Here is a 19,746-nt window from a genome sequence, read left to right on the forward strand (position 1 = left end):
TTTTTTTTAATTCAGTATTTTATATCTATTGATTGAATGTTACCCGTTTCTTCAATTTAATCTGTAAAATATGATTCTGTGATGTATTTTTTGTTGCTATTAAGATAACTATTTACTATAAATAAATAGATTCATCTGTTTATATTTAGTATTTTTATTCACATTTTAAACCTCTCTCTTTGTATATTTACTTATATTTATAATGTGTTTTATTGTCAGCTGTAGGTGACAAATTGATATTTATTTATTTATATTTCTTATTTATATTTTCTTAAGTTTTATATATTATATATTTTGTATATTCAGTTTTATTTTAAGATATTAAACACTAATATAGTGTCAAAGATGTCTGATTTCTTTCTTTTGAATTCCAGGATATCTATTTAGTTTTATTTGCTGTAAATGATATTATTCCCACAGAAAGTTCCAGAATAATTAGATTCACAGTTGTATCCCGCCGCTGATCAATCAAGTTAGATTTTATATCCATGTCTGTCCAAAATATAATTTCACTTCATCATTTCATCCTGTTAGACATTTAGGTAAAATTGTCATATCGTTTTATTATACCTGTTAATCAACAAATGGTACATAACATTTGGCCCTGGGATGCTTATATTGAATGGAAAGACACAAAGCAGTTTGTCCAATTGATTAAAATACACTCAATACTTCCTCCTGACACTTTCAACCACTGCTGTCAACATCCCATCTATGCTGGCATGGCTCTCCTGATCTCTGATGTTGCTAAATATGATAAATTATAAGAGGAAACAACTTTTTGTTCTCTCGTGATAACAAGTTTTTATTTTGTTATTACAAGTTATTTCATTACTAGAGAAAATTAGCTTTGTTATCTCAAGATAACTTGTTATAATGAAATAATAACTCATTATCTCAGATAACAACTTGTTATAGCGACATAATAACTCGTTATCTCGCGATAACGACATAAAAAAATTGCAAGCTGGCCGTTCTCGGCTTCTAACAAATACCAGCTTTAAACATAATAAATTAGATGTGCAAAAAGAGATGTTTAGCATTCGGAGATCAGAGTCATGAATGAAGCTGGGAACGATTCGCTGTAGTTGTTATTATATTATTTACAGAACAGAAACTTGAAAGAAAATGCTTTTCTGTTCCACAGAATGTACACAATGTTTATTTAAATACCTTCTTCTAACCGGTTTCTGCTATTTATCTTTTGAATTCCAGGGTATTATCACCAGGCTTTACTTTAAGTTCTAAAAATAAGTTCTTGGATTTTGTAGACTTCCAACACCAACTCCAACAAACAAAAGGAAGAATCCAGACAGGCTGAAAGTTTAAAATCAAACAATAAAATCAATGTTTGATTGATTATCAGACATGAAACTGGTTTGGTTTAATGGATCAGAGGACAAACTGGTTTGGGATCAGTGGTTTACATTTAGTTAAAGGGCTAAAACATGACATTAAACAATGGCACAGTCTCCTCCGTCAGCTGCAGTTACCTTGATAAGACTCTTTCTACCTGTAAAAACTGTCCACCTGCTGAGTGTTTGCACTTCAAACTAAAAACTGGGCTCATCTCTGATTGGCTAAGAGTCCAGCTGAGCAGCCAATCAGGGACATCTGCCCTGATGAAAAAAGAAGAAAAAAAGAGAGTAGAAACCAAACAAGACGAACAGGAAACAAAATTCTTCCAGATTCAACCGACAGACGGAGAGAAGAAGAAGAAGAAGAAGCTGGAATAAAGAAGAAGAAGCTGGAATAAGAAAATAAAAGAAACAGAGGACGACCAACAGAGGGAGGCTCATGGACTCTGCAGTCGAGGTATCAAACAGGAGGATCATCAGTCTGAAGAAAGTCTCTTCATTTGTTCACAGCTGCTCACACGCACACACGCAGGGCTGGGTCACATGACGCAGGTCACATGATACCATTGGTGAGGTACTGGAAGCCGTCGTACAATTTGGTGGTGAGTGACCTCATGGATCCGTCTACCAGCTGGTCCACCAGCAGCTGTAGCTGCTCCTCCGTCAGACTCATGTGGAAACGTTCCTTCAGGCCTCTCATAGTGCTGGAGCCATGGAAACATGGTAGTTGGGTACCTGGGGGGGATTACATGTCAGTACAGTACAGACGATGTAAGCATCTGGGGTGTGTGTGTGTGTATATGTTACCTTGCTGCATGATCTCCACTATCTGCAGCACTCTCTCCATGTGTTTCCTGGCTCCTATCAGACCCTGAAGCATCAGCATCTTGTAGTAGTTGAACATGTCGCCGTCTGGACCGCCCATCACCTGAGACACACATGACATATATCCTTACACCGAGTTGCTGTTAGCTATTAACGTTTTCCCACAAACACAAACCTAACCCTAACCCAAGAGTCACCAGAAGAACCCCTTAATTAAACTAACTGAACTAAAAAATCCAACTCACATCCACAAACTCTGTGGTGAGTTTGAAGGCAGACGTTTCGAAGCCGAGGTTTTTGGGAGAGCTGGACAGGATGAAGCCAAAGTCAATATGGATGATGTGACCTTCAGCGTCCAATAGGATGTTCCCGTTGTGCCTGAGAGGACAGGGTCAGAGGTTACGACACCATTGGGTTAAAATAATGAACCACTCAGGACATGTGACGTCATCATCTCACCTGTCTTTGACCTGCAGCAGGTAACAGATAAGGCTGTATCCGGCGCAGCTCTGGACAAAGTTCCTCTGAGCAGAAAGGTACGCCTCGGTGGTCGGAGCTCCGTGTTCCTGCAGAAAGTAGTCCAGAAGAGACAGCTGGCTCTGTTTCTTCACCTGGTGGAGGGATACGGCGTTCATCACTGGCTCAATCATCCCGCTGTCCGACGACAGCACCAGGATCTTATAGGGCTTTATCCAGAGGGGGACACGCTCCTGTTCCCAGATAGACTGCAGGAGGAGATGAACAGAGTTATCATTACTTTTATACATAATTATATACCGTATGAATTTAGTGGCATTAATAATGTCTGTCTCTCCAAACAAGTTGAAGAAGAAGAGAGGGAGGAGAGGTTTGAAGGAAGAGGAGAGGAAAGGAGGTTTCATTGGTGTGTTTTGACCATGTGATATTGATGCTGCCACAGCGTTTACCTTGAGCTGCTGCAGCACCTGAGAGGCGAGCAGCTCCTGTCTCAGGTCGTCTCCACATTTCACAATTACAGACAGAAGCCTCCAGTGAGGAAGGTGACCGTAAGGAGATCCTTCTCTGATCCGCCTGCAGGGAAAACGCAGAGTAGAAGAAATGTATACTAAAGTCAGAAATGTACATTAAAATATACATTCTACTGTATATAGAATGTATACAGTAAAATATAAACCACAGATAAATATACTCTATGGTCAGGAATGTACAGAAAAATATCCAAAAATATATACTATACAGCGGCATACACAAAATGGATGCCGCTGTACTTTCTATACCTCCATTCTGAGCTCTACTTACCGGACCTTCTCCTCCCAGGGCTCCTTAAGAGCCACCGCTGACGGGTCCTCAGGGTCCCGTTTAAACGTGGTAGGGGCCTGAGCCAGCTGCTCCGACAGACGCCGCCTATAACGTGCAGGGAAGACAGCAAGGGAACACTTCATCGTCACAATCTAACACCAGTTAAACTACAGGAAGCCTTTCCATTTAGGAAGCACGTGTGATGGTGAATCAGTGTCAACTGCTCTTTTTGCAGGGTATCATATCAAAGTCACAATTTTGGTGTTGTGGCAACACTAATTATCAGTTAATCCAATTTTTCTCCAAGTGGCATCAGAAAAACTGTCCAATCAACTAGTTCCATGTCAATCTGTATAGCCTCCCGTTGACTCCTCTTGGTTCATTTGTAAAAAGTCTTTGTGAACAGGAACCGGACTGGAATTAAATTCAACAATGCATACATTTTTCTTGAATAAATTGACATGAATACTGGTGTGAAAGCACCTGGCAACAGGGTGTGTAGTGTATGTACTGTTTGAATATGGACCTGATGTCTCCAGCAGCGATGAACACTGGCTCTTTGCTCTCCAGACTGGTGATGCTGTCCACTGAGAACTGACTGATGTTATCACAGCTGTTGGTGTGGATCTCTGGAAGCTGCAGGAAGGAAGGACAGACAAGACAGTCAAACCTTTTGTTCTCTTCCACCAGGGCATTTAAATTAATTTCAAAGTGCATTGCTCAGTTTTCCAGCCTGTCACCTCCACCTGCAGCTCTCCGATGTCGTCCACAGACCAGGCCTCGTCATCGTTGTCGTAGTTGGGGACTGTGGAAAAGCTGCCGGCTCTCTGATCCGCCGTCATGCCACAGTCCAGAAGGTTCTCCACGGAACGAGTGCTCCTGATCCGGTTCTCCGGGATCCGGATCGGAACACTGGAGGTCTCAAAGTTCTCACACTCAAGAACCTCCACGTAGATCAGATACGGAGCCTGAGGGGTCACAGAAGTATGTGATGTCATGTTGTGTCTGTATTAATAACACACATATATACACACATACATGTATATCTTCATGTTATAAAGAGACATTTTCTGTGGCCACCACAAGCAAAACCACTCCTTTTTAATGGGTTGTCTTGCTTTTGACTCTCCATTGCACCTGTGGTCACATTCATTTGCACCAAAGCAGGTGAAGCTGATTCACCAACCTAAATGGACAGATTGATCTGTGTTTGAGCAGTGCAGGTGAGTGCGTCGAACCTTGTCTTTGGAGTTCAACACGACGGCCTGTGTGTGCGGCACCCGGACCACATGGTGGTCGTAGGCGGAGGTGGGCAGCCAGACCCGAGCCGGCAGTTTGTGGTTGAGCAGCGAAAGCTCTGAGATGAGCCGCTGAGTCTTCTGCTCCTTGGTGGGCAGCGTGGCCAGACGCTTACCGATCCCCATCAGAGACTTGATGAACTCCCTCTGAGGAGCGAGACGCACCGGCTGCAAGACAGTCGGGGAGAGACACAGACAGAGAAGGACAGAGACAGACAGGGAGAGAGACAGGCAGAGAGAGAGATGAACAGGGAGAGAGACAGACAGAGAAGGAAAGGGATGGACAGGGAGAGAGACAGGCAGAGAACGACAGACACAGACAGGGAGAGAGACAGGCAAGGAGAGAGATGAACAGGGAGAGAGACAGACAGAGAACGACAGAGACAGACAGGGAGAGAGACAGGCAGAGAGAGAGATGAACAGGGAGAGAGACAGACAGAGAAGGAAAGGGATGGACAGGGAGAGAGACAGGCAGAGAACGACAGAGACAGACAGGGAGAGAGACAGACAGAGAACGACAGAGACAGACAGGGAGAGAGACAGGCAAAGAGATAGACAGATAGGGAGAGAGAGGTGAGGAGAGAGACAGACAGGCAGGGAGAGAGACAGATAGACAGGGGGGGAGAGAGAGACAGATTGTTGATGGTTAAAGTCTCTATGACCATCACCTCAGAGAGAGAGACAGGTGAAGCAACAGGTAAAGTTTTCATGTTTGTGTGTCAGATTTGTTTGTTTCTATTGGTTCTATTATTGTTTCTATAATACTTATTTATAGTCGTGTCCTGCTGCCTTCTGGAAAAGTGTTCCACGAGCGTTCCTTTCGTGTTCTCTGAGTGTTTGTTGAGTGATAGTTGAGTGTTCGTGATATGCATGAAAGGCATTTACAACACGAGGCATCAACATTGGATGTGGTATAACTGCAGCGCCAAAGCTCGTTGAGTCAGTGGAGCTCTGGAGGAAAAGGAAAGTCCCTTTACTTCACATCATTTTGCAGGGTTTTTTTTCTCAATAATGGACCGAATACTTTCCAGTATAAAGAAGTTAACCCAAACTAACATCCGTAATCCATATGCATTTAATTTGTCTGCTGGATTACCTGTGGAGTATGTTACACCTCTAATACTGCACATTAATATTCAATGTAAAGTCGATTTTATTGTGCCGATAACATCAATAATTGCTGTTAAAGGGTTATTAATGATGTACAGACCTGACACACAAACACAGAGTGAATCTGAGAGGAAACATGACGACAGAAACCATCTCTGCATCCCGATTGGTTCACCCACAATATCAAACAGCTGATTCGATGCAAAATCAAGGCCGTAGATGCGCAGCTCCTTCAGATGTGTCTATTTTTTTTTTTTTTACACCTGAGCTGAACGTCTGGGACTTCACCTCACACTGAACCAGAATCACAATTCAGAACCCTCCAGCACAGACTTAGTTTCCCACAATGCACCCTGGAAGGAGAACATGACTACGGTGGTGGACTTACGGGACGAGTCTTAAACGCCAGACTGTCTGAGCTGGAGCTGCTGTCCTGAGGAGATCAGAGGTCAGTCGGTTTAGAGGACGTGGACTCACATTCACTTCTTTTGTTGGTTTTCATTAACTTTGACTTAGAGCCTGTGTCCACAGCGTCGTTTTCTGAGCACCGGCGTTTATATTTAATTATTCCCATGAGGAGAGAGCGCATAGTCTTTTTTTACGGAGCGCTCTGTCTTCTTTGAGTTCTATGTCTTTCTGCTTTTAATAGGAAAACTGCTAATATAGACCCCAAACACTGAATAGTCTATGTTCACTGAATAAAGAAATGGAATAATTCTCTCCTGCAAACGCCAGCTGGCCAAAGCCTCACGTAGTCCACGTGTGATGTTTTCTCCGGTGAATGTTTTTGTGATTATTTAGGCTGGGACGACAAAGACGTGATCTCTTATCTCAGGTCCAGTTCTACAAATGTACCTAAACCATGAAAGAAGTTCCAGTGAGTTTAATAGCTCGTTACCTCATCCTGGCTGCTCTCCACCTTCGGGTTACTGGCCGTCCTCTTCAGGTTACTGCTCAGACTGATGCTGACTGTTGCGTCGGACTTGGAGCGCTGATGTGTGCGTTTGGAGGGCGACAGGCTGTGCTCCCCTCCTAGGGGCCCGGGGCCGACGGTGGGCGACGCCACGGGACAGAAAGGCGTTAGCATCAGAGGGTCCCTGCGAGCTCGAGCCCCCGAAGGTTTGAGTTCATCGGACAGGATGAGCTTCCTTAGCTTGGTCCCTCGAGAGTGACGCTGGGTGGAGATGTGCATGTCAGAGGAGTAAGCTCCCAACAGCCAGGCACACTGCAGGCTGAAGGAGATGCTCTGCCTGCAACGGTGCACCTGAACGCAACACACAGGGGTGAAAGGTCACAGTAGAGCCACAAGAGAACATTTTTTTGATTGCTGTGTCTGAAAAATAGGTATTAGTGCATCCCTAGATCACATGCCCACAGGTTCACAGAAAGATATTATGGGCTGTCATTAAATCATTAATTAAGTATTTCATACTCGTTCAATTGGCTGACAAAAGAAACTATACTATGAATTCGGCTGTCTTAAAACACCGTATAGGTGACCAGCGAGAGCAGGAGGACACAGCTTCCCTTTAACACAACACTCACCACATATGGCTTGATGGCGTCCCCGACATCCTCGTCCATGTGGATGTACATGTTGAGCAGCTGCGGCAGGTAGAAGTCCACCTCCTCGTGGGGGAAGCTGAAGAGCCGGTTCCCGATGTAAGCCTGGACACCGGGCTCCTTCGAGTTGTGCAGGTAAGAGATTGCCATGGAAACGTCGAACAGTTTGGACTCAAACAGGCGGAGCAACCACGACTGTTTGGAGGGATTGTGTCTCTGCCGCCGCCGGGCGCTCTTCACGGACCCGGGGGCGAGGCCCTCTGGGTCGTCCACTGCCTCCTCTCGGATCTTCAGTGGTTTCACCACATTACTCACAGCCACGGCAGAGGGAGTGGGGGGCTCCTGCTCTGGCTCCGTCCCATTCTGCAGGTTGGTATCATCCTCACCGTCCACCTGAGTCAGCTTCACCTTCTGCAGCACCTCCTGACAAGCCCGGTGGGCCACCTCGGCATCGATCACCAAGCTGAGCTCCCCCACGCCCTCACTGATCACACCCAGGGGGGGAGTGACGGCTTGGGGGGGGCCGTAGGAGGACGACGGCGTGGAGGGAAGGGACAGGGAGGGGGAGGAGGAGAGGGAGGGGGAGGGACTGTTGTGGTCAGAGGGGGCGGGGGAAAGCTCCAGCTCTGTGTCCTCCATCATAACCACTGGGAAGCTCCGCCTCCTCCAATGAAAGAGAAGAAAGGTCAAGACAAGAAGTCGGGACACACAGCTGGAATAACATCAAACCATGACAGGACGGATGTAAAATGTTTTGTTTTTATATACTGACAGGATATAATGACCAAAATGTCTGCCCTTATTTGTGCAGCACCTTATATGGCTCTGTTCTTCCTTAATAACTTTTCACCTGACATTAGTTCTGTTTCATCTCTGAATGTGGCTATATATGTGGCTATATAATCCTGACATGATGTTTACAAGAGCAAACAGCTGACTATTATGTGTTTATGTGTATATAATCGATATGCATATTAAGGTTGGGGCCCACAATATGATATCACCTTGACTGATATTTGGCATCTATGTATTGATACAATATTGCCACGCAAAATACTGCAATACTATACTATATCGATGTGTGTGTTCCTATTTATTTGTATAGTAGTTTTCATACAAACATTTGTTATGCTTCACACTTTTTAAATATACAATTAAACAAGTATATTTTGTCATTTTTTTAAAAGGACACTCAATTTGTCAAATCTCTCGTAGCATCCCTCGCGACGTGAAGAGAGGAAATGAGGGCATCCCCTGGTGTCTCTCAGTTTTCCGATCATGCTTGAGGACACAATATCATAATGAGGTCAAATAACAGGAGCTGAGCCGTCTACTGATGTAAACCCTGAGGAAACCTACTAAAGGCAGCCCTGACAGCAGCTGCTTCACTGCATGCGTGTTCCGCTCAGACAGGCTTCAATCCCACTGAGCAGATTACAGATTACAGAGAAAGGAACAGAGTAAAACCATCCAGACAGATATGTGAACAGATCTGGGATCAGCCATTAGTTGACAGTGGTTGACTACTGACCATGTTTTAATAATTCATTAATGAATGTATGTCAATAATTGACTTCATAGTGTCCCAAATCAGTAAAAGTAAGCTTCCTCTCGTGGACAAACTGTATGAATTTGTATTTCCTTCAGTTTGTTATCAGCCGATACAAACAGGAATCGATCCACCGATCTTCCAATGAGATGGCGATCCGCTCTACCCCGCATCCCCCTTGTACTTTTGTACTTATACTTACACGAACTTTTACTTGCTACAGAGTATTTCTACACTGCGGTATTATCACTTTTACAGCAGTAAAATAGGATAACACTTCTCCCCCCTCCGGTTTCATTATACAAACAGCAACAATTTAAAAGGAACAGTTTGCTCTATCATCACGTTGCCCGACGGACCAGGAGTCAGCTGATTGTAGCCGAGTTTAGCACAGTGCTAACTCAGACAGAACATTTAGTTCAGTTAGCTTTTTATTCACGGATAGCGCGGTGTTGGCATTAGCATACACTGTTATCAACATTCTGTTAGCTTAGCGTCGTGTATAGAAACTTTAGTAAAGACGCAGTTACCGTTAGCCAGCTAATTAGCATCGCCCCGTAGCGGGTTAGCTTGGAGAATAAACTGAACACACAGAAGCTAACAATACAAGCTAAAGCAAATCCCCATCCACTGCGGATTGTTAGCTCGCGATTTAACAGGTCCGTTAACGTTACCATTAGCATTAGCTGGCAGACATCAGGCCAACTGTTGCTAACGCAATATATATGCTAAGCTAACGGTAGTTCCGTCACAGTCACAGGTTATCCCTGTAGGCGCGGTGACGTGTCTGTGTGTTTACTAGTGAGTCAGTCTTACCAGGTGACAGTTTCAGTTGGTTTGAAATAATGTTTTATATCCAGTTAGTCTCCTCCATTGATACTCTCTGATCGTCATGTCAACAACAAATATCCCCCAACAGGGGGCGCTGGTCGCCAGCTGCTCCTTTCTTCTTCTTCTGCTGCTGATTTACCCGTCGGTTCCCAATACAGTAGCACCACCTGTTGGACATGAGAGGAATCGGATATACAGCCGGAACCGAACCCACTCACAGGAAACTTTATAACTTGAGATTCAAGGTGTCTTTTTTATGCTTATAAAATAATTAAGTTTAAGTTCTCACGACCAACAAATGAACATAGGCAGACATATGTTTATTCATATATGAAGGGCACCATTGTACAGAGCATAAGCATTCTCAAAGACCACGTTCTTACATAGATTTTAGGATCTGCCTATCCGTGACTTTCCTGTTACAGTTTCTTCATTTTTGCTAATTGCCATGACACATTTGTAGAAAGTCAGGTTTCTCTTATATATATGAACCACGTTATAATGGTTAAAAGAAAAAATGTCTCAATCACCTTATGATTTAAAGTACAAATTTGATAAACACACTTCACATACAGCTGAACGAAAGGAAACAAGCCACCACGAAACTAAATGATTGATAATGTGACACAAAATTAGGAATAATATGACACCAAATTCTGAATATGACACCAAATTTGTAATAATTTAATGAAAAACAATATCACACTAAATTATTAATGGACCTGGTCTCTGTGTGAGGTCTGAGGTGGTCTCTTGAGTTGGTCTTTTTGGGCCATTTCTTCCATTTCTCACAGTGCTTTAAAAAAAAAATGTATCTACTATTTAATGCCGTAGTTTGTATGTCTTCTAAAAAAATCCTTCATGTCTGAATCGGTTAGTTCAGACGACATCAAGTGCATTTTATTGATCATTTCCCGCTTCTCCAACAATATAAGTTCATAGTAAAGTATTTCCATTTGCATTCAGGGCATTTAGCAGACGCTTTTCCAAAACGACTTACAAGTACATTTGTGGAAAGAAAGAAATCACAATATATCATTGCCGATAAAGTAAGAGCGTAAAGAAGAAACAAGTGTTAGCTCCTCATCTGAGTAAAGTAGTAGCTGTTCAGCAGGGATAGTTGCATAAAGCACAAATAAAGTTTGATTGTTTGTTAAATCTTTGACTTCTGAAACATGAACAGTTAAGAAGTGTCCTACTTCTCTTCCTGTATTCATGTCATGGCTTTAGATTTGGACGTGTTTCTACAGCCAGATGTCAGACGTACAATCTCCTCCGGGATATCTCATCTCGTGAGCGAGAGCCGGACCATCGGGTTCTTTCCCAAAATCCACCAGGAAGCTTTCATTCAGGGAGAGGCCTCCGTTAACCGAGTCCACATCGATCTGCATCATCACTGAGCCCTCCCTGCATCGACAGACGGACGGAATATACATTTCAAACCGGACAAAAGTATGCAGACATCACTGTGGGACATTTTGTTCTGGGTCTCTGTGAATATGAATCCTTTCATTTCTCACATTAAAATCCCACAAATGAATAAATCATCATATGATTATAGTATTTTAACTAAATATTGGGGAAAGGGAAGGCCTTTTCCTGTTTCAACGTGCTCATCTGTCCACATATTTCTGGCCATGTTCTTTGATACCTAGACCAGAACCGTTTTGACTGTAGGGTCTACAATGTCCTCAACATGAACAACGTTCTCGCTGGTGTTTTATGCTGTGATCAGGTGTCAACATACTTTTACCACATATCAACTCATCAGCATGGGCGGGCCAAAAATATGTGGATTTGATCGGGTGTCATAGTGTATTTTATAGTATATGATCAGTATCAGCATTAGTGGAATATTGCAGTAGAACTGCGAGTACTCACTTGATCATGTCGGGGTAGAACTGTTTGTCCCAGCCGCTATAAAGCGACGTCGTCACATAAAGTCTCCGACCGTCTAAACTCAACTGTATCATCTGTGGACTTCCAGTGACACGCTTCCCCTGCAGACAGGTGGAGACACAGACAGATCAGTAACCAATCAGGAAGATCAATAAATAAATAAATATAGTATTTCACAATTGCTAAAACACTAAATCCCAGTCTCAATGAGACGGGTCAGTTCTATAAACCAATTTATTGAACTGATCACTCTTTTGGCAAAACTATTTTACCCAGTTATGGAACACTTTGCAGACCTCATTCACTCTTTTAGCACATTCCCACTCCCTAAAACACACTTCAAACTGTGATGCATGGTGGTGACCACAGGGGGCAACGACTCAAACCTGAAAACACCTGTTGCTAAAGATGTGATGAAGCAGGTCAGAGTGCACAAGTGAGTTGAAGGTTAATATCAAAGATGGATGGCGACAATCTGAGAGGCCGAGGAGGAAGAGTGGGTGTGAGACGTGGCGGACGACGAGGAGGAGGAGGACGAAGAGGAAGACCAAGAACAGAACTGTTAAAACAGTGTTTGATTCTGAGCAAAGATAATAATCATTTTGATGTTTTTTTTTTTTTTATTTGCCCGGAAGAATCCAAGGTTTTGTGTATGTAGTTTGAAAACTATGTTTTGTGTTTACAAATTGGAGAAAAGGCAACAAATGTGTGTTAGCAATCGTGAAAAACTGTAATAAATAAAGCCCAGCCGAGGATAGAGCTCCATGTCTCCCCTCCACCTGTCTGTGGTACCTGGATGATGCGGGGCGGCGGCTGTTTCCCCGGCTCATCCAGGACTTTGACCGGACCGTCGCTGACGATACTTCCTCCCAGAAACACCTGAAACAGACAGACAGGTTAGCTGTCTCACTTCCGAGTTTTCGCCTGGTCGTCACTGGACAGGTGTAACAACGCTCAGACCTGCCCAGTCAATCGTGGGTGCTTCCTGTCTGTGATGTCATATTGTCTGATGTCACCGTGGAGCCAATTACAGAAGTAGAGATAACGGTCGTCCAACGAGATCAGGATGTCGGTGATCAGACCTGCACAGACAGACAGGAAACCAGTCAGACAGACAAGGAGCCGGTGAGACAGACAGACGGGAATCCAGTCAGACAGACAGACTCACCAGGCATCTCAGGCAGCACCCATCCCTCTACCTTCTTACTGGGAACACTCAACACCTTCTCTGCAGCCCAGTCACCTTCCTGAAGGCACACACAACCAGACAGGGCGTTTCTACACCTGAAAGTCCAAACCAGGTTCCGAACCAAGTCTGGTCTCTCGGTTCTGGAGCCCTGTGGTGCTTAATATACCGTTACTTGGATCTAGAACCCTCCATACTCACCGGTGTTTTGTAGAATCTGAAGACTACAGACCGAAGGGCACACCCCACGTAGCCCTCAGTGGCATCGGGGTCATGGAGGAACCGGATCTCGAGGGGAATAGCACCGTCATCACCCAGATCAAGAGTCTGCAGCTTCTTGTGGGTGGTCCAGTCCCAAACATGGATGGATCTACCGTAGAGTCCTAGGACACCAACAACGATGCACTCGTATGAACTGAGGATTGGCTTTTGTCCAACGGTGAACTAATATTCCGCACACATAATTTCTGTGACATCAAAAAATGGTCGTGGCGATAAAAGAGTTAAAAAGGAAAGAAAGACTCCGGGAGGGAAGGTTTTATTAAGAAAGATTGGCGTCTCCTCCGGACCCACCTTCCTTGACGTGGGCGGGATTAAAACCGCCAGACCAAGCTTTGGGTGCACCCCATTCAGTGCTGATCATCACATTGTGTCGAGGCTGGTACCAGAAGTCGTATCCAAATGGCGCCGCGTCACCCGGCTGCTCCCAGTTACCGACCACCTCGAACGTCTCGCCGTTCAGCAGGACGAAACCACCTGAGGGGAGCAGGTGTAACACTGAAACCGCCCACTAGATGCCGCTACGGCAGCAATCAACAGAGAAGCTTTGTCACCCAGTGTACAGAGCTGGTTCAACTCTTTTTTTTTTAATGAAATGTCCCACTGTTGATTTCAACTCCCTCACGTTGAGGTACATTATTTCTGTCTATAGAATATGAGCATGTATGATCCAGTTTGCTGGTTGCCTCACCTTTGCCGTTGCCGGACGGGTCCCCCATACAGCTGATCATGATCTGACCGTTGCCCAGACAGTGGGTGGTGTGAGGGTTCGCCAGGCCACACTTAGAGTGCAGATCGTCAGGCTCCACCATCTGAAGACACAACAACAACAACATGACCACAACCCTGTAAGTTCTCTTCACTTTTGTACAGTTTACAGAACTCCAGCTGCAGTTTATCCACATTAGTCCACCGCAGAAAATCCACCAGGGTTTAGCAGTCTGGCTGTGAGTGCGTTCACATAAATGTGGCCGTGTTTACAGCATCTGACAAACCACAAACATGGGCTACTGTCAGCAGAGCGGCATACTGAGAAGTTAAACACTGAAGAAGTTAAACACAAAATCAGAATTTAGAATTTTATAAAAAACAATTTTAGACAAGTTCATTCTTTAAGCTGAAACAGACCTGAAGCAACATGATCATAATCATAATCGGAAGCGTAACAAGTTTTCATATCCTATAATCACCACAGAATTATAAAAGGAGCAGTAAGGAATTTTGACCGTTGGGGCACGACTCCTGCTGCTGCTTCACACTGTAAACCATTCCAGGTTTGGCACACAACCAGCCACATCTGTTTTATTAGACTGGGTTTAATGATTACACGGTGACTCAGGGGACTGACGGACATGTTTGCATTCTGAACACAGCAGCCCGACTCCTGGTATCTGGCTATGGGAATGGTCCGAGGAGGTTGGCCAATCACAAGAGTGGCGAGCATGATATCATGAAAGAAAACAGCTGCAGTTTTCATGGCCACTAACCCACAGTTAACCCCCGATCCTCACAAATCTCTATACATCCGGCTCCCCTTGACAGGAGCCTCCTCTAGCTCTTGGGAATTTGTGTTTCAATGATGGATTTATTCAATGAATTTGTAATTTATGAAACCACCAAAACCACAGTGAACCTTGAGGGGCCCCGCATTCGCTGGATTGGGAATCCAGCTTGGGTAATAACAGTGAAATGTTTCGCCTCTCTGCTGTAAAAACACAGGAAGTGAAGTTTCCCCTCAGTCATCGTTATACGGGGTGAGAGGTCTGTAGCCATGGCAACACAGGTCTTGAAACACAGGGCCAGTCTCATTAACCATTTACGGTGGATTTTACGGCCCGTACCTTGTGGATCTGCGGCGCTCTGGGATTCGTCCCGACGTCGACCACGTAGATCCGGGAGGAGATGAGTCCCGGGAGAATCAGACGGTTTCTCTTCTTGCTGGCATCGTCGAAGCAGCTGCTGCAGGCGTTCCAGCCGGTGTGATGCAGCTCGTCACCAAGGTTCGGCATCGGCAACCGGTGGATGACCTGAGGTCAGGGGAGATTTTTTAAATGTGTGGTTTCATTTGTAAAAAAATTAATTAATAATGAAATGAGAAGAGCACATGCAATGTAATATTTAAAAGATAGTTTAAGATGTTGTGGCAAAGGGAATTAAATCCTGCAGGGCAGATACCAAAAAAAAACTGATGAACTGTCAATCAACGAGCTTGACTGATTGATTTGAAGAACAATAAATTGGAGCAGAAGAAGAAGAAGGTTGACCAGAAGGTTCGGGATTGGATGAGACGTTCTACCTGACAGTAGGTGGAGGACTTTGGGTCGACGTCGACGGTGGCGAGGTAGTCAGGTTTCACGGTGTCGGTGTTGCGGTAGATGCAAGGCAGGTAGACGATCTCCTCCCGGCGACCTTCAACAAGAAAACCGATTAACGCTGCAGCGAGCATGTCAGGTACAACCTGCACACCGGCTCACTGCTGCAGGTGTGCAAGACACCGGACTCAAGAGGGTGTTTTCGGCATTCTACCACATTCTGTCCACTATACGGCACTAGAGGACACATTATTCACACATCAAGTTGCACTTCGTCGTGTGTTCCTGTTGACTATAACCAAAGTCAAGTTACAACAGCCTCCTGTGCCACAGCCAAACGTGCAAATTGCTGTCCTCGCCACGGCAACGCTGATCCAAAGTGTTCAATAAAAAAAGGTTAGCCCGCTCCACTTTCAGTATGTCGTCAGCCAGCTGGCGTGGTGCTTCCTACGTTGTTCAGTAGAATGTTAACAGCGGGAATCCTGCCAAAGTCTCTCTTCCGCCTCACTAGTAGCTTGAGTTCATCCAGTTTGTCGCACAAGTTAGAGAGAAACATTCATGTGCACGTCGGCAAAATAATGATTTGTTTGCCTGCGGACGTGAAGTTTCAGGATTTGTTTTTGTGCAACTTCAAGTCCTTTAAATGTGTTTGTTAAATTAAACACAAAATACAACAAGACTGACTTCCTATGGGACAAAAAATAAAATGTGTTCATTTTCACGAAGATGAGAGAAATGATGAGATGAGAGAAACCTAATTTCGTGAAAGGAACATTATGCCAACCCTGGCGTGTGCGTTTGGGGGTGCTATGGAGAACAACTGCAGCAGAACGTTGCCATTTTCACGAGTTCTGAACTGTTTGCCAATTTCTCGCAACTTTTCCAGCATCCTTAGCCTCTCAAAAAAATAATAAATCATAATTAATAATCATGATCATACAGACCCACCTTTCATGGCATCCATAGGGCTGGCGTATCCTGGGCCACATCCTGAACAGCAGGCTAATTAAACACAACAAGCGTAAATAAATGAAATGTAATTGTTTAAATTGTCATATCACATCTCAGAATACTTGACACACTGAGCAGGAAAGAGTTAATACATTGTCAAAGCCCCAACATCACCCAGGAGCAAAAAAAACACTAATTATACTAATAATCAGTGCTCTAGTTTTATACACAGACAGAATGTTTTCAAGTGATCAATTATAATTGGGAGGTTCCTTAAAAATCATATGCAGCTGTGAAAAAAATACAACTTTTGTGAACTAATGTGACCTCCACTAGTGTCACAGTGTTATATAAACAGGCACACACAGGCTCGCACAAGCACGCGCACACACACACACACACACACACACACACACGCTCGCACAAGCACGCACACACACACACACACACACACACACACACACGCTCGCACAAGCACGCACACACACACACACACACACACACACACACACACACACACACACACACACGCACAAGCACACACACACGCGCACGCATACGCACACACTCACACACAGCCTGCCGTTTAATGCAGCAGATCCTGTTTTTCCTGCAGCTTTTTGAGCTGATGATCCGTCGATTAATTGAAGGGAAATATGCACACACCGTCCACTTTATTAACCCGGTACTAGCACGGTGTACACCTTGGCATCAACAAGGCATTTGCGCCCGCAGAACTGCCGCTCACTGGATATTTTCTCTTTTTCGGAAACCAACAACCATGCCACGTTCAAAGTCACTTAAATCACCTTTCTTCCCCATTCTGATGCTCGGTTTGAACCGCAGCAGATCGTCTTGACCATGTCTACATGCCTAAATGCATTGAGTTGCTGCCATGTGATTGGCTGATTAGAAACTTGCGTTAATGAACAGTTGGTAAGGTGTACCTAATAAAGTGGCTGGTGAGTGTATATAGGCTTATATATAGGCTATATAGGCCTATATATAAGCCTACACTTGAGTCACTTTTACAAAATCCGACAGTATATTTACGATCCTGTGTTAGATGTGTTTTTTTCTTCCAACCGGAGTCAACCGGAGTTTATGGCTTAATAAATAACTGTACAGTTACTTTCAACAGACCTCCGCGCGTGCGTTATGACATGTAACCTCAGCTGGTTAAACGGAACATTTTTATTCCGAAAATAAGAGCATAATTAGAGCCTAAAAGAGATTTATTTATTTTTTAATTTACAAGACTTAACCTTCTTTTCATTCTCTTTGGTTTTAGTTTATTTCTACAATAATCACCTTTTCAATTTCTGTAAAAAAGAAAATTGCTTTTTTTTTTGCTTCAAACTTAACTATTAAAAACCCAGTTTAGATTATATCTATAATTTAAAAAAGGATCAAAAGTGAGTCTTCTGCCAGTTCCGAACAGTAAAAACAACAACTCAGCATGAAGAGAAAAGTATACATAAAACTTTTAATATATGTCTTAAAGTTAGATTGTCTAAGTTTCTCAAATAAGCAGCAGCACCGAAGAGAAAATGTGCATATTTAAATGCTTTACTTTGTGAAACAGGACAAAGGTCACCAACAGTTAAGAGGAGAATTCAGCTCACCCATGTTTGAGCTGCTGGTCTGGTCCAATCCTGCACGTCCTGCTCCACGGACTTAATGGTTAACTGCTTAAACGCGATCCTGCAAAAGACTGCAGACTTTACTGTTCAACGCAAACAGCAATATGTTTCCTCCGTACTGCACCAGTCGATAAATACACTGACAAAGTGCGAAATATCCTCCGACGATATTTATCAAGTGCGAACCAGGGTAGCTCAGTCTGGAAGCTCGTCCAAAAGGGGCGGAGTTTGCAGCAAGTGGCCAAACTCAAACAGCAGAGCGGTGTATTTAGATTAGATGGAGTAAAACAACTTCAGCCCCATGGATCTGAACAGGGCCAGCCGAAGGCTTCATGCGGCCTTAAACAGGATTTGATCCGGGGCCTCCTCAGTGCTGTGTACTTATTCTTCAATAAAAAATGTTTTTTAAAAATACAGATGTGAAAAGAAATGCTTGCAAAACAAAAGTGTAGAACATTTAATCAAACCTAATTATCAATCAATAAACCAAACTTTATTTCTATAGCACATTTCATACAAATCAATGTAACACAATGTGCTTTACACAGTGACAACATGATTACAGGACAGGTGCAGAAAGTCTGTGCAATTACTGACAATTAATTACTTAAAACAGTACCTCACTAACAGTGCCAGCCCTTTGTTCTCATATAAAACATAAATGCAAAGTTTAGAAAGTTGGAATGCAATAATTTATTTTGAGTAGCCTATGCGTAAAAGGTTCAGGAAAAAAAAATAGAAAAATTCAAAATAATATACTTTAATCTAGATACTTGGGCCTGCTATTCTTATTTCTACTTCTCAGAAATGACCTACACTTTTCCCACTTAACCATCAGAATCTGTGTTTCATACTTTTGGCTTTTCTGCTGGAAAATTTGTTTATGACATCACTGTAAATAATCTGACGGCTAATGTTGTTGATATTAATATAAATGGTAATATGAGGACATAAAAAATGATACCTTTGTCTTCTGATTTCTTTCATTTCTTCTCCTCTGCTCCAGATGGATATATGTCCTTTTTCGAGACAATACTTTTTGTCCAGTTCCAGAATGCAGTTCAGTGGTGTGTTCCAGAATGCATTTTTTTCTGAAACTCTGAGTTTCTTTAACCCCCGAGAAGAGGGATACTGAGTGTTCCGTTTCGGAAAGAGAGTGAACTCAACCTTTAGGTCAGTTACAAGTTTATATTACAAAAAAAAACATAAACATTTCAAGCATTCTTGAAACACAGCGTCATGATCACATCACTGGAGAAACAACACAGTCTCACGGCAGTTCATAAAATGGTCACAAAATCTAAATCTACTGATTTGTGTAGTGGATTTAATGGATAGGCCACAACGTGTGATATTTAATGGTGTTTTATCAGCAGCTCCAGCATACCCACATGCACACAGAGGACAACTTAACTACTGATTGCAGTCAGTTTGTGGCTAGTTACATACTACAGATTGGAGTTCACACCCATGCATTAAACCCCAGAACACTAATCACTGTTATTTTCATAGTGCTATCCAAATAAAGTTTGACTTGCCTTGAGCTGGCATGTTATGAAGAAGCTGTAAAAAAGGAGAAGGCTGGGTAGTGGAATGATCTTGGATCCTAACATGACCTGCTTTGCTGAAATGAATTGACTTTGAGAATTATGAGCGTGTTCTAG

General features: G+C 43.5%; 2 protein-coding genes across 3 annotated transcripts; both read right to left on the minus strand.

The window, feature by feature from the left end:
• Nucleotides 1–1,321: 1,321 nt before the first annotated feature.
• pi4kb (phosphatidylinositol 4-kinase, catalytic, beta) lies at nt 1,322–9,890 on the minus strand. Of its 2 annotated transcripts, XM_084025977.1 has the most exons (13): nt 9,798–9,890; nt 7,415–8,096; nt 6,768–7,133; nt 6,258–6,302; nt 4,700–4,927; nt 4,202–4,429; nt 3,988–4,097; nt 3,462–3,566; nt 3,110–3,233; nt 2,643–2,908; nt 2,429–2,561; nt 2,166–2,286; nt 1,322–2,093 (listed from the first exon to the last, which is right to left on the minus strand). In XM_084025977.1, exons 2-13 carry the CDS (start codon nt 8,072–8,074, stop codon nt 1,912–1,914), a joined length of 2,568 nt encoding a protein of 855 aa, XP_083882103.1. In that variant the 5' UTR covers nt 8,075–8,096; nt 9,798–9,890; the 3' UTR covers nt 1,322–1,911. The 2 variants fall into 2 exon arrangements, with proteins under 2 accessions (XP_083882103.1, XP_083882104.1); XM_084025978.1 differs by lacking the exon at nt 6,258–6,302.
• A 235-nt stretch (nt 9,891–10,125) lies between these two features.
• On the minus strand, nt 10,126–18,280 carry selenbp1 (selenium binding protein 1). Its single transcript, XM_084025985.1, has 12 exons — nt 18,065–18,280; nt 16,437–16,490; nt 15,473–15,585; nt 15,018–15,203; nt 13,868–13,988; nt 13,471–13,653; nt 13,099–13,280; nt 12,880–12,958; nt 12,672–12,793; nt 12,504–12,590; nt 11,694–11,812; nt 10,126–11,219 (listed from the first exon to the last, which is right to left on the minus strand). The coding sequence occupies exons 1-12, from the start codon at nt 18,066–18,068 to the stop codon at nt 11,057–11,059; spliced, it is 1,413 nt and encodes a 470-aa protein (XP_083882111.1). The 5' UTR covers nt 18,069–18,280; the 3' UTR covers nt 10,126–11,056.
• Nucleotides 18,281–19,746: the final 1,466 nt, after the last annotated feature.

The sequence above is a fragment of the Eutrigla gurnardus genome (assembly GCF_963514095.1).
Source record: "Eutrigla gurnardus genome assembly, chromosome: 14".
NCBI classification, from domain to species: domain Eukaryota; kingdom Metazoa; phylum Chordata; class Actinopteri; order Perciformes; family Triglidae; genus Eutrigla; species Eutrigla gurnardus.

Coding starts and splice junctions, on each gene's coding strand:
- pi4kb (XM_084025977.1), bottom strand. CDS start 8,074: ATGATGGAGGACACAGAGCTGGAGCTTTCCCCCGCCCCCTCTGACCAC. Junction 3,234..3,461: donor CCCTGGGAGGAGAAGGTCCG/GTAAGTAGAGCT, acceptor TTTTCCCTGCAG/GCGGATCAGAGAAGGATCTC. Junction 2,562..2,642: donor CTGCTGCAGGTCAAAGACAG/GTGAGATGATGA, acceptor CTGTCCTCTCAG/GCACAACGGGAACATCCTAT.
- selenbp1 (XM_084025985.1), bottom strand. Junction 15,204..15,472: donor AGTCCTCCACCTACTGTCAG/GTAGAACGTCTC, acceptor CCCTGACCTCAG/GTCATCCACCGGTTGCCGAT. Junction 12,591..12,671: donor ACCCACGATTGACTGGGCAG/GTCTGAGCGTTG, acceptor TGTCTGTTTCAG/GTGTTTCTGGGAGGAAGTAT.